The following is a 14,047-nucleotide window of genomic DNA, read 5'->3' on the forward strand; positions in this document are numbered from 1 at the left end:
ATGATAGTTATCTATTTAAGAAAGAGGGGGGGGCAGGAGGGGGAAGAGAATAAAGATATGATGCACCAATGCAGACCAGTTCATTGCTATTAAGAAGTTGGATATGGTTATTGTCCGTGAGAGGGGGGCAGAGAGTTCAGGAGCCTCACAGCCTGTGGATACAGGCTGTTGGCCAGTCTGGATGTTCTGGCCTGTATAGACCTGTACCTTCTCCCTGAGGGCAGCAGATGGAAAAGGTGGCGCGCAGGGTGATGTTGGTCCCGCAGGATACTGTGCACCCTCCTCAGACAGCGAGTGGGGAAGATATTACTGATCTCTGGCAGACTTGTTCCAATAATTCTGCCAGCTTCTGCCGGTACTGTCCAGATTTTAGTGCAACAACATTAATTTGCCTTGGACATGACTGTTTGGCTCCTCCTTGACTTCTCAGTGTATTTTAAGCCTCATTTGTTTGCGGAGTACTGCCAACTAACCAGTAACACAAAAACCTATCACTTTCTTTCTGTACACATTACATTAACTTCTAAACTGTGCTGGATATGAGAGAGGTGAAAAAAGGAGCTACAAAATCCACAAATTGTAGGCAAAAAATGTCATTTATTTTGACTTTCATTCCCCACAAATATTATTTATTTGGATATTGCAAAAAAATACAAAAACCATTGCAATGAGTCAGGGAATTATGACTCCAGTTGACACTTGAAAATTAAATCAGATCGATGTTCAATCAGGTATATATGTAATATTAAATATATCAAAATTAAAGGGACAGTGTTTTTCTCTGACTTGCTATGTGGATATATCTGTTGTATCTGTTTAATATACTGGAATCTACTTTAGCAGTGCTCACAGTGCCCAAAAACACATACAAAAGAATACACTACTCCGCAGCAACATTTCTTTCTACAAATCCGTAAACACGTGCAAAATGTGCATCTATTCGTGACTTACAGACGCACATCCTTTTAGTCCTTTCACCACTTTACCGACTCCACTCGTACCTCCATGTCGGCTATATAAGTAAGAACACCTGGTGAATTCATATTTTGTCTTGAAATCACAGGGGTTGCTCCCATTTACAGCACCACTTTCTTTTCAGTTAAATCCTCAATTTTATTATTTCCACCCATTCTTCTCCCTCGTTAACATGCTGTTCAATCTTCTGTGCACGAAGTGCCGAACTCGTTACAAGCCTCGAACCTTTCACCCTTAAACTGACGTCACCATATGTAGCAGAAAAAACCCCCCTCTATAGTTTAGTCTTTTTTTTTTGTAGTGTAATGAATTAGTCTGCAGATGAAGCCACCGTCCTACATTCATAAGACAATTATGAAGCTGCCTGGCAATGTGTCATAACGTGATAGACTAAATAATTTAATTATTATACGAAAAACTGTGATAATAAATAACTCATTAGTCATTAAATGCACATCTAAACTTTCTGAAGGTTTGAATATTATTTTCCTCCTTAAAACAAACATTGAGAGACTTTCATATTGAGATTCACATTCACTGTTTTTATCAGTTTGCTTTTCCTTTTTATTTGTCAAAACTGGATTTATTCTACTGTCATTTCTTTATATTTTCTTTCCAAGGAGCCAGTCTTTCTTGTAATTTTAAAGTGGTCTGCAGCAATAGTTCTTCAGGCTTTCTGGAAGATTTTTCCATCATTTTCAGTCCCATCCTTGTACCTGAACATTTTCAAACGAGAGAAAAACGCCCAAATGTTGTGTCAGTTTGACGAGGAGCTGAAACACGTTAGAATTGTTGATCTATTTTTCTCTAGCTAATTAATAGCAAAAAGAAACCAAACAAAACTGAAAAAAATCTGTACTTGGATAGGCGATTAGCAAATTTAGCAAGAAAACCTCACATATTCACATTATCTCACTGATAAATATCTGATAAAGACATTAAATATCCAAAACGTCCTTCATATTGGATATATGTCTTTAAATGTAAGGCACTTGGCTTTTACCCCACAAAGACTCAAACAGAATAAAATATTTGATTCAAAGGGTGAGTCTCTGAAGCCCCGCTGACTCGCTTTCACCAACAGGAACTATTATCATGGGATCTAAATTGGAGCCAAATTCATTGTCACAGGGATTAAAGTACGGATATAGCTCCTCGGTAAAGAAACACTCAGTGAAAGAGTAAATAAGTGTTGCAGCCTCCGTGTCCCAAAATGATATTTGACCTCGGTCGTAATCCACAAAAACCCCGATCCGCTCCACTTTCCCAAAGTGTACCAGCTCATCCGGAGAGTTGAAGGTTTCAAACTTATTTTCCAGGAACCACATGGCCCACAGCCCACTACGCGAATCCCGACTGAGTGACCCTCTCCTCTGGACCGACGCAGCAGCCATGCCCAGACACCACTCGGTCTTCTGGCCCACGTAAACCTCGAAGTAAAACTTGCGGGATGAGAAGCTTCTGTTTCCCAGAACTGCAAGATGCTCAGTGAACATGCTTGGGTTCGAGATTTGGTTTGCCAACCATCCTGAGCGCATGCTGTATCTTACTTGTTTCAAGTCGTCCGATATCATGAGCAGAGGATGAGCCGTGTCCGGATCCAGCAAGATGTTCACTTCGTACTGCTGCATATATCTGAGCGTGGCTTTATTTGACACGTCTGATCTGTCGCACAGTTTTTGTATGTCTGTGTTCATTTTGTTGAGCGTTGTTCGCAGCTGGGAGATGGAGTTTTTCAAAGATTCGCCTATGTGTTGTATCTCCAGGTGTCGGTTAAAGCTGAGATGGGAAGGATCCATTGTTTGAGGCAGGACAGAGGAGCTTGGGTAGTGCCGGAGAAAATGGAGCTGATCTTTAGTCTGCTTTAGCTCAATCAGCTTCACACTTGTCACCTGCAGCTCTGTGATCTCCTTCTCCATATCACTAATTACCCCTCCTGCTTCTTGTTCTACAGTTTTTTGCTTCTCCTCGATGACCGCGATGAGCTCTGTCTGACTCTTCTGAATCTCAGACACCAGGTCTGTTAGGTCCTGCACGCCGCTGGCAGTCACCTTTTCAGTTTCTGTCTTGCTTAGCTTTACTGATTCCTTCACTTTCACAACGTTCTGGAGCCTTTCCTGGATCATCCGCTGCACTTTACCCTCAGTGTGCTCCAGCAGGTTCTTCTTCTCGTCGTACGCCCGCTCCACAGGAACAACAGAGTGCTCCTTGTGGCGGGAGCTGGAGCAGACGTCACACAGCAGAGCGCTGTCGTCTCTGCAGAACCACATCAGCAGCTTGTTATGTTCCTCACAGATGCGCCCCTCCAGGCTCGCCACAGGTTCAATCAGCGTGTGCTTCTTCAGTCCAGGGGCAAGGTGATGAGGCGCCAGATGAACGTCGCAGTATGAAGTCTGACACTCCACACATGATTTAATTGCTTCTTGCGGCGTGTCGGTACAGATGCCACATAACACCCCAGCTCCAGGGCTGGCCTGCAGTGAATGAGCACTCCAGGTGTCAAAATCTTTAGCTTTAAGCGACAAGACGTTTGACGCGAGCTCTGAAATGAAAGTGTTGACCTTGAGATCCGGTCTTCTTTCAAAAGCGTGATTACAGACAGGACACCGACAGACTTGCGCATCTTTCCAGTAGGTTTCAATACACAACATGCAGAAGTTGTGTCCACATGGAGTGGAAACTGGGCGAGTGAAGACATCCAGGCAGATGGGACACAGAAACTGGTCCTCAGAGAAGAGACTGCTGCCAGATGCCATTTCTAAGAAAACAGACAAACACTATTAAATCTAGGCCAACATTCAGATTAGCTGCTTTAGCTAAAATAAGTTCATGAGCTATTCTGGAGCTTTTAACAGCAGCTGTCACTGCATTTTTAGTGGAAGTTACATTTTTGCCTAACTCTTTAAAACAACCCCCGAGAGTTTACTTATATAAGCAAAAGGCTTATCTTTGCATTTAGTGCTGTAATTATTTAACGCTGACTTTAACCATTAAAGTTAAAACTCGAATGGCAGGTTTCGCTCTGTTGTTTTCAGGCTGCAGAACAGGATGCGACCTGTGCGATCACCTTAATGAGCCTCAGTATTGCCCGGGAACAAATTTTTCCTTTTTCAGCCAGCATCGTCCTGATAACATTCAAATCACTTCATAACCAGATAGTCTGCACTTAAACCACAGAGCAAATGTACCAAACTGCACCATCATCGAGACTCAGGATTAAATGGACCCATGCTTATAGACTGGGTTTTTAATAAATGCCATTCTTTCTCGTTTCATTTTCTAACTATGTATTTGCATCGTTTTTTTTTAACCTGTTGCTATGTAGTAAATAGGCATTTTCCTGTATAAATAAAGATGAATTTATTGCTAACTTCATGAATCTTTATTAACTTTATTAACCTTATGAATTTAAAGCCACTAACCAATATAAAAACAGCACCTGGCTGTGCAGATCTGAGCTGCAGATCTCTAATAACATAACTACTGATGTTATTCACAAATAGACTGATTAGATGAGCTAATGTGAGAGCTCACTATATGGAGATGTGGGGTAACACAAACCCACAGAGCAGACAGGTCTGGCCCGAACCTGGTGTCAAGCCGGCACTGCTGGGTGACTTCTGGCATGGGTAAGTGGTATGTCATCCAGATATGGGCCATGCCTGGCATAGATGGCACTGTTTATGTGATGGCATGCCACATCTGGCCTGATTGTGGTTTGGTTTATGTGGCCCGGGCTCATAGAAAACAGGTCTTCCCTGGATCCGGCATCAAGCTGGCCCTTCTGACTGACTGGTGTCATGGCAGGGTGTATGTCAACCAGACGTGGGCCAGGTCTGGCAATGACAGCACTATTTATGTTCCTATTTTCCTATTTTAGTTAGAAGACCCAAATGCCATGTTGCAATACTATACTGCTATGGTAGCCAACGTTTCAAATGCAGGTTTGACAGGTTTGTGAGTGTACACTTTATCCTAAACCTAGTGAGGGTTTACTCATGTTTACTACTGGTTGGCTATAGCGCAGGAGATAGAGCAGGTCACCTACTGATTGGAAGGTTAGTGGTTCGATCCCAGTCTGCATGTCAAGAGTTTGAATGTAGTTATGAAGCACTCAATTTAGAGGAAGTGGGTGAATGTGGCATGTTGTATAGAGCACTTTGTGTAATCTGGGAGAGTAGAAAAGCACTATATAAGAATCAGTCCATTCACTGTCTGAACAGAGTTTTCTCATGTTACTATTGTGTTCTGGCACATGTTGTTATTACATGGCTTGATTAAGGTACACATTAGGCTGACATCTGGGGGCAGAGCTGAAACTGTTCTGGGTCAGCAGTGTGTCTGCAACTGGCCTTGTGCGGGCCACCTCTGACAAACCTGATCTGGGCCACCAAAGGGTCGTCATACTTTGCGGTATGTGGGCCATGTGTAAGCACATTGTGTGGGCCAGATCCGGGCCATACAAATTTTGCTATGTGGGTATAAAAGCACACTACAGTCACTATGCACAAAAAGTGCAGTAAGGACAGTTAATAAGATCGGATATATTTCTAAATTCAAAAATGTGGAAATTCACAGATCTGGTCAGATTTAAAACTGGTCAAATAATATTCAGAAGAAGAAATAATGTGTTACCAAAAATTTTAAATGTTAAGTTTTCACAGACAGAGATGGGAGCTACATTTGAAAAAACACAAAGCGAGGACAACAACGAGGAGCATGCAGTTAACAGCCTGTGGAGTGGTTTTGTGGAGTAATGTGGAGAAGGCTATACAAATATAAATCAGTTAAAAAAATTATATAAAACACCAATAAAGCACTATATGGAAGCGGTGGGGTGTTAAATCTTTATATTAAGAATGACGTATTATAAAAAGCAATACTTTTGGAGAGGTGTAGTTAAATAACTATAGATCAGTGTATAAAGGTGTATATGTTAATATAACACAGGACTGTGCATTTGATATTTTTACAAGTATATTTATAGCATATATGTATATTTTAGATTGTATAATTAAAACAGATATATACGATGAATTAATACAAATTGAACTGGATAAGACCAACATTTTTTTTCCATGTGAATGTGATGACTTTTACTGATTTATACTGACTTATATTGATTGATTAATATTGAGTCTTACTAAAAGGAGTTAGTAGCTATCACAGATGATCGTAGTTGTGCATTAAGAGGAACTGCTCATTTGATATCTTGAACGTCATTATTTATATATTGATTTATTCATTTTTAAATCACATGTGATCATATTTGGAAGTTAGTTAATGCTTGCACTAGTTAGGGTGGATGGTTACCGAGCTGCCACTGTGATATTAAATAGGATGCTGATTTTGGCAACCAAACAACAGACTTGAAACAAAATGTACCTACTGGGGAAAATAAACAGCTGATTCCTTTTCTTCTTATATCTCAGTGCTGAATAGGGCAAACCCAGCTGTCAATCAAAGGGCTTACACCCCTTATAATCAGGCTGGTCTACGAGTCCCTGCCTCTGATAAAAATTTAAGAAATTCCCAGTGGGGTTAAAGTGTAAGTAAAATTGGCTTTCACTTTCAGTCTGAGAAGACTAGCAGGAAGCATGATCTTAGCTGTTTCAGAGCAAAAGCTACTCCTAATCAAATAAAAGAGGATTAAAAAGGATTCAGAGTGACAGATTTTGCAGTAGTCTCATGAAAAAGACAGAAACATTTCTACTGAATATCAAATACTCACCTGGTTGTTGACATCAGAATTTCCTACACTGGTGAAGTCTTCTTATATCGCTGAACCAGGGCAGCTGTCTCACAATCTGCACTTAGAAACCGTTGTTTTCAGGATGTCTGTGAAGAAAAGTTATGTACACGGATTGTTGGCTTTGCAGTTGATGGTGGAGTTGTGGTGATGGGCTGATGGGGAGGTTGCAACCACATTTCTGCGTTACATCATCCCTAATATAACTGTCATTTAGTGCATCGTTCACATTTAGAACTTGTGGTCCATGATGCTGTAAAACACATTAGAGAGCTGAGTCATTTTCACACATTTATTAGTTCGTTGATCTCAGCAAACGAACAAGTTTGCCTCCTTCTCAGTCGGAAGATTCGCAGATATGGGTAAAAGAGGGTTTACAGATGACAGATTTCCTCTATGGGAAAAAAAATATGTCATTAAAGCAGAGAAAGAAAAAATCTGCTGGGACAGAATATCATATTTTGTGTTGTTTTGTAATTGGCACAGCTGGCCAAATAGCACAAAGTGAAAGAAGTCACAAACGAAACAGTCTGTATTGCCTCGTTTTATTGGCAATAAAATATTACACATTTTAGTTTCACTTAGAAACTACACAGCAGAGTATACGCTATTGTCATATGTTTAAGTTCTGAACTTTCAAAATTCACAATTATTCTATAAACATTACATTGAGAATAGAATACATTTAAAAAAAAGTTCTAATAGGCTTAAAAATATACAGGACCACTCTAGTTTCTAAATTATTTTCATGGAAAAAGAAAAGCACATATCACACTCTGCTTATGATCCATATGTTTAAGCCTTTGAACAAGTAGAAATTTTTTTTATAAAATCTCCACGCCTTGTACAGCTGCCATGAATGGGGGAAATCATCTATAAGAACCAAATCTGTTTTTTCCTCAGGATGTACAAATGCTTTTCAGTTCAGTTCAGTTCAGTTCTTTTTTATTTCAAACATGCTCTCCTGCTGTAAGTTTAGGCATCTTAACACACTCCTCTTTTAAAGCTAGAATCAAGTGGCCACTAGAGAAACGGTAGTTTCTATCACTTCTATTAATGGATTCGGTTTTATCAACCTTTCCAGACTTGTTTTGACACAGTGAGGCAATGAATGAGAGAAACCACTTAAACTATTACTCATTTGGCCAACTATGTGTGGTACACAGGTATCATCCCACTCTGTCGGTAACCTTCAAATAGACTGGCAACTTCCTTGAACTTTATGCTATTGTTGGAGTCATAATCAGATAAACTAAAAAAAAAAAAAAAGAAAATTATAAAATTAGTCCCACGTGGCCTTTGTATCCTTGGCATATGCAGCTGGAAAGTATGTTGTTATTGTTACTTTCACTTCTCATGCTTTTTGCCCTAAAAGCTGCAGTTCAGAGTTCACTACGGACACCGGAAACATAGTGAAACGTGGGAAATTCGACTCCGACAATTAGACAACAAATATCTTCAATCGGGAATATCACTAAAGAGATCGTGTGATCATATTTTTGAGCTGTGACAACATTTCTCAGCTAAAAGGCTTTACCGGCAAAAAAGTTTATGACCGTACAGCACATAAATAATATTAATTGCAGTAGCTATGTGTTATTAAGAAAGCTTAGGTTACTAGTGACTACTTACTTGTTGCTCCTCGTTGGTGTGGGAGTGAGAATAATGAGTGTGGCTCAGTTCCCTTTCTCCAGAAGTATTTTGCTTTTGGTTTCCTCAGTGTCAAATTTCCTTAAAGGGACAGGCACCCTTTTTCTTGCTGCTTGCTCCGCATTCAGGTTTTGAGTCCAGTATGAGGTTGATTTAGATTTTTTAATTCTTAAGGATACATTTGTGCTTTACTTCAGAATTGCTTTTCCTCTTATCTGCCTCCAGTCTGTCTGTGTGTGTTTGTGTGTTGCAGTGTTGGTCACTCTGCAGTGAAATCTATGGATGTGCGTTAGTGTGTGAGGTGAGCTTCAGGGTTGCAGGGCGGTGCGTGCTGAAGAGATAAGGGTTGGGGGTTGCTGATACACTGCTACCATTAATCATGGTTTAGTAGCCGCTTGGCCTCCGAAACCCCCGAAGCTTTGTTGAGGGAAAAGTAAGTTCTTTAGAGGAAGATGCAACGACTCAAGAGGAAAACACTCCTGTAGCTGTAGAAAACAACATTCAGTCGAGCTCTTTCTTTGGTTTAGGGGGTTTTCATACTTACAGATCAGCCAAAGCGAAACTTGAAAAGACAGAAGAAGAAAAAAACACTCACTAGCCACTTTATTGGATGCAACGGCTGTTCAACTACCTAATCAGCCAATCGCATAGCAGAAACTGCATTTAGGTTAACATGGTTAAGATGACCCGCTGAAGTTCAATTCAGTATCAGAATTGAACAGAAAGGTGATTTAAGTGACATAAATGTGCAGTGGTTGTTGGTGCCAGAGGGGCTTATCTGATTATTTCAGAAACTGCTGATGTACTCATAACTATTTCTAAGGTTGACAGAGAATTGTGTTACTGATGCAGGAGGAAAATGGCATAAACAGCAGTTCAGGATCCTGTTGTATCTAATATAAGTTAGATGGTAGGCTGATGTAAGCGCATTAGTGCTAAAAACTGCTCATTTCAGTCTGTTGCTAGGTGGTTGTTAGGCAACAAAAGGCAATATAGATAAGAACCTGCATGTAGCCCGAGTTGGCAGACAAAGTTGTGTATTATAGTTAACATTTTGTTGATATTTGTAATGAACTTGGCATAATTTTCACCGGGATTGTTTTATTTTTTCCTCTTAACTGTCTTCGGCTTGTTTGCTGTTGTGCTGTGAATAAAAAATGTAGTGACTGATTGTTTGTGCCACATTAAGCAGATGTTGATCTTTCACAGGAACGAGTTTGAGGTGCTGCTGCTCTGTCCACAGAATGGAAGAAAAAACAGAAAAATCATTAGCAAACATCCTGGATATCTGTACCAAAGTTCAGCCACCCTTCCCACATTTGTCACAGAAGCAAAGGACTAATGCAATCAGCAAAGGTTCAGCCATTGTTTAACATGTTATAGTTCAGTGTGGCCCTGCAGACCAACATTCCAACAAATATGCAAATACAATAAAAAGATCAAGTAACTAAAGTCAGAGAGATCCTATTTTCCACTCTACTTGTATAAATCATTTACCTTTTTAAGTGACTTTGCACCTCTGAGTGTGCTGTGCAGTGCCTGTATGTGCACCACTCTCCCCATTATATTTTTAAGCAGGATTTCTTTTCATTAGCGCATTCTGTGTGCGTTTTAATCAGCTGCAGCACAAAACCTGCTCTACATTTTGTGGCCTAATTTTGCTACACTTTGATGTCAGCAGTTTCCCTCTCAGACTGTCGAAGCTTCACTCACCCATTCCTCCCTCTCAGAGAAGATTACTGGCAGTATCTGGCCACCACCGTGTTAAATAAGGAGGTTCAGGGTCATGGAAATTTCCCCAGTTCACCATGGATCAGTGTGGTTGAATGCCTTAGAGGGGATCCTGCTGCAGTACTGGAGAATCATCCATGTAGGGTTTTATGTTAAGATATAATAAAGACACGGGGATAATGTGATTTAAATAAGACCCGTTTTACTCCCATTTCACCTCTCTTTTCCCAAACTATCTCTTTTATTCTCATTGTCCTCGCTGACCCAAATACCCGTCCTTTCATCCAAAACATCTCATTCTCTCATCTTCCTCAACATATACTTACTCTCCTCTCCCTTTGGTGTGCAGTGCCTCTGTCATGCTCTGAGGGATTCACAGAACTGGGATACTACAACGGCACCGTGTCGCAGACGGACTCTGGTGCCCCCTGTCTGAAATGGACTGAGTTTCCAGACTATGTCATGCAGTACCCGGGCCGCGGCCTGGGTGACCACAACTACTGCAGGAACCCGGATCGCGAGTCCAACCCGTGGTGTTTCTTCCGACAGAACTCAGGAGCAATTGGCTGGGCCTACTGCGACTGCCACCAGGGTATATCCACAGACGCTCTGAACAGTTCATGCATGATTAAAAACAAGTTGACCTTTAAATGATTTCATTCCACATTTAGTGCTGTGCGCATCCCCCCCCAGCAGATTCAAATGAAACATTTGTTAGCTGTTGGTTAAGCTGTTCACAAGGTTTTCACACCAAAAAAAAGGGGAAGATACTCTTTTATGTAAAAGGTAATATCTGCAAAACAACTGCAACAATTCAAAATCCAAAGAAATTTGGTGTGTAAAGATAAAATTCTATTGATACTTGGCAGTCATGACTGATTAATGACTGAGCTGCAATAACGTGTGGACCCTTTGTGCACAAGTTCCTTAAACTGCATTATTTTAAATGTCCAAAAGGGGAATGTGACGCTGTTTTTCATTTTATTTATTTTAGTAAATATTTTCCTGATGAGTTTATATTCTCAATGCAAGTTTGAAGAGTTCTTTAAATCAGCAGGATGTTCATTTTGTAAATTGTGGCTCCAATTACAGTAAAACAGTCATAAACCGAACCCCAGTTCCTCTTGTAATGAAGAATAATTTCTAAATCTGGTTTCTGGCATGTAAAATCTAAACTTTCTATATCAGTATTACTCAATTTAAAAATAAGCCTCTGACTGGCTCAACAACCAATTTGTAAACTGATTAGAGTTCCAGGTATTTCAAATGTTACCAACATCTATGAACTTAATGTATTTAATAGAATAACTGCTTTCAAATCCATGTGATTGTGGGGCTTTTAGTATTTATTTACACTCACCTGACACTGAGGATCCCTTTTTTCCTTCACAACTGCTTCAGTTGTTTGTGGCTCAAATTCATCTAGATGTTGGAAACAATCCTCAGAGATGTTGGTACCTACTGACATGATAGCATCACATTAGTGATGTGAATCTCTTGTTCCACCACATTCCAAAGGTGCTCAGTTGGACTGAGATCTGGTGACTGTGGACTCACTCAGTCAGTTCAAGAAACCTGTTTGAGAATACCTGATCTTTGTGACTCAGCACGTTATCCTGCTGGAATGCTTTCATGTTGTTTACAAAATGTTCTCACACTAACATGTGTGTGTTGCAGCAGAAATCAAGACTCAATAGACCAGGCAATGTATTTCCAATCAAATGCAAACTGTAGCCTCTGTTTCCTGTTCTTAGCTGACAGGAAGGACACGCGGTGTTTTCTTCTTCTGCTGTAGTCCATCTGCTTCAAGGTTCTACATGCAGTATGTTCAGAGATACTCTTCTGCATACCTTGTAATGAGTAGTAGCAGGACAGAGGACGCTTCTGCTCACTACATATTTTTTCTTTTTCAGACCAGTCTCTGTAAACCTTAGAGATGGTTGTGTGGGAAAATCCAAGTAGGTCAGCAGTTCCTCAAATACCAGCCTGTCCAGTACCAACAACCATGCCACATTCAAAGTCACATTTTATCCACTTTGTGTTGCTCAGTTTTAACTTCAACAGTATCATTTTGATTAAATGCACTGAGTTGTTTCCACATGGTGTACCTAACAAAGTGTCTGTTGAGTTAATTTTATCTGATAAATGTAAATGCTTTTTAAAAAAACAAAACAAAACAGGCCACTGGTTTTGTGTCATCTTGTAAAACTGGTCTGCTGGGAAAACAAGTTTAGTTTTGTATAGCTATATATTTGCTATGAAACAACAGACAGCCACAGATGATTACGAGCTGTTGCATGTATTGGAGGGATTAGCATTTGAAGAGACAGATATTCCCCTCTGGACAAACGAGTTTAAAGGATGACTGTCGATTTTAGATACACCTGAAACCAAACTTCAAAGGAATGCTAATGTTTGTCTGCAGGATGTGTCAACAGACAAGTGCTTGATAAAGTGATGTAGAGGTGTTCAGTGCTGAATATTGAATCAAACAGTGGAGCTCTGCCAGAGATACGATCACAATCTAATAACTGAATAACAAACACCTTGATGAGCGGTTAGCCTCACAGTATGTGTGATGCCTGTGAAGACGAGTTTGTACTGAACTTATTTGGGTTATTATGTCAAAATTATGTTTATTATCTACTTGTGTTGCCATTGTGAATTTTTGAGTTTTCTGATCATTAAAATTTGCGTGTTTGTGATTTTAGGTGCTACACGTCTGGTTGGCAGCTCGATCTCTGGCAGCGGGCGAGTTGAGGTTTACCTGAACGGCCAGTGGGGAGCAGTGTGCGACTCTCACTGGACAGACCGGGATGCCAGTGTGATCTGCAGACAGCTGGGTCTGGGGTAGGTCGGATGAAACATCTGCTACGAGTTACAGTGACGTGTGACTGATGTAAAAAGTTCATTCTCACCAGTGACGTTTCTATTTTCAGCGATATCGGCACAGCATTGCAGCACTCTCAGTTCGGCTCGGGCTCTGGCCTATTTCACTACGAACGTCTAGGTTGCCGGGGTGATGAGAACACCCTGAGTAAGTGCCGGAGCAGGATGTTCGTCACTGGTGACTGTAGCCATGGAAACGAAGCAGCAGTGGTGTGCGCACCACCAGAAGGTCAGTGTGACTTCCACAATGTCGTGGCAAACGCACCTGCATGTTTCGGCCCATACATAAGAGGCACAGAGCGATTCGGTACCAATAAAATGTGTGTGAGAGCATTCAAGGTGGATGCTGCTGGATCTCATGCCATCTTTTAAACTCCTCTCAGGCAGTGGCCCTCCTCTGCGACTGGTTGGAGGTGAGGAAGACTTTGAAGGTCGTGTGGAGGTGTTTCATGCAGGAAGGTGGGGCTCTATCTGCGATGACCAGTGGGACGACAGGGACGCAGAGGTGGTGTGCAGACAGCTCGGTTTTGGGTACGTTCACACCTCCACCACAACTAGATAAGAGATGTATGGAAACATTTTGATCTTTGTCCTAGTTTAAAGGTTACGTTGTGAGCCTCAGGCCACAGAGACACCTACTGTAGTAGGAGAGCCACAAATGTACAGATGAAGAAAGCAAACACTATGCCTGTTTTAAATTGGCTTTCTATCCCCTATAAGGTCTTCTCCTTGTGCACCTCTGGACCAGGTCCAGAACTGCTGCTATTTCTAGATCACTCCCTGTATGTCCTGTTCTCACCACCTGGCAAGTTGACCCAACTTTCATGTCAAGGATCGTCACCGGCTCGATCTCTGCTCACGAATAAGAGGCCAAACAGTTTTTAGGGGATAAGTGTACTCCTAAAGTAGCAGGCAGCATATGTACTGCGGTACCTGCAGAGTCTTTTATGTCTGTCACATGTTCTCAGCATGAACCTGGTCTCATTGGTAAAGAGAACCGGGTGCCACTGGCACTGCCTAAAGATGATGAGTGCTCATGCATCCCTCAAAGTC

The 14,047-nt window shown here is 41.1% G+C and overlaps 2 protein-coding genes across 2 annotated transcripts in view; one reads left to right on the forward strand and one right to left on the reverse strand.

Moving 5' to 3' along the window:
- Positions 1–14,047, forward strand: part of LOC309712281 (neurotrypsin-like) — a 36,035-nt gene that overhangs the window by 6,587 nt on the left and 15,401 nt on the right. The window contains exons 3-6 of the mRNA XM_082542962.1: positions 10,455–10,697; positions 12,817–12,955; positions 13,045–13,223; positions 13,378–13,525. Of these exons, the coding sequence (XP_082399088.1) occupies positions 10,455–10,697; positions 12,817–12,955; positions 13,045–13,223; positions 13,378–13,525 (709 nt within the window). The remainder of the gene's footprint in view (positions 1–10,454; positions 10,698–12,816; positions 12,956–13,044; positions 13,224–13,377; positions 13,526–14,047) is intronic.
- On the reverse strand, positions 421–8,602 carry LOC309713389 (E3 ubiquitin-protein ligase TRIM21-like). The gene is made up of 3 exons (XM_082544982.1): positions 8,357–8,602; positions 6,707–6,813; positions 421–3,733 (listed from the first exon to the last, which is right to left on the reverse strand). Exon 3 carries the CDS (start codon positions 3,729–3,731, stop codon positions 2,013–2,015), a length of 1,719 nt encoding a protein of 572 aa, XP_082401108.1. The 5' UTR covers positions 3,732–3,733; positions 6,707–6,813; positions 8,357–8,602; the 3' UTR covers positions 421–2,012.

This window comes from Aulonocara stuartgranti (assembly GCF_965226115.1).
Source record: "Aulonocara stuartgranti genome assembly, chromosome: 8".
NCBI lineage: Eukaryota > Metazoa > Chordata > Actinopteri > Cichliformes > Cichlidae > Aulonocara > Aulonocara stuartgranti.

Excerpts from the sequence above, each read along its gene's own strand:
- LOC309713389 (XM_082544982.1), bottom strand. The coding sequence starts at position 3,731 with ATGGCATCTGGCAGCAGTCTCTTCTCTGAGGACCAGTTTCTGTGTCCC.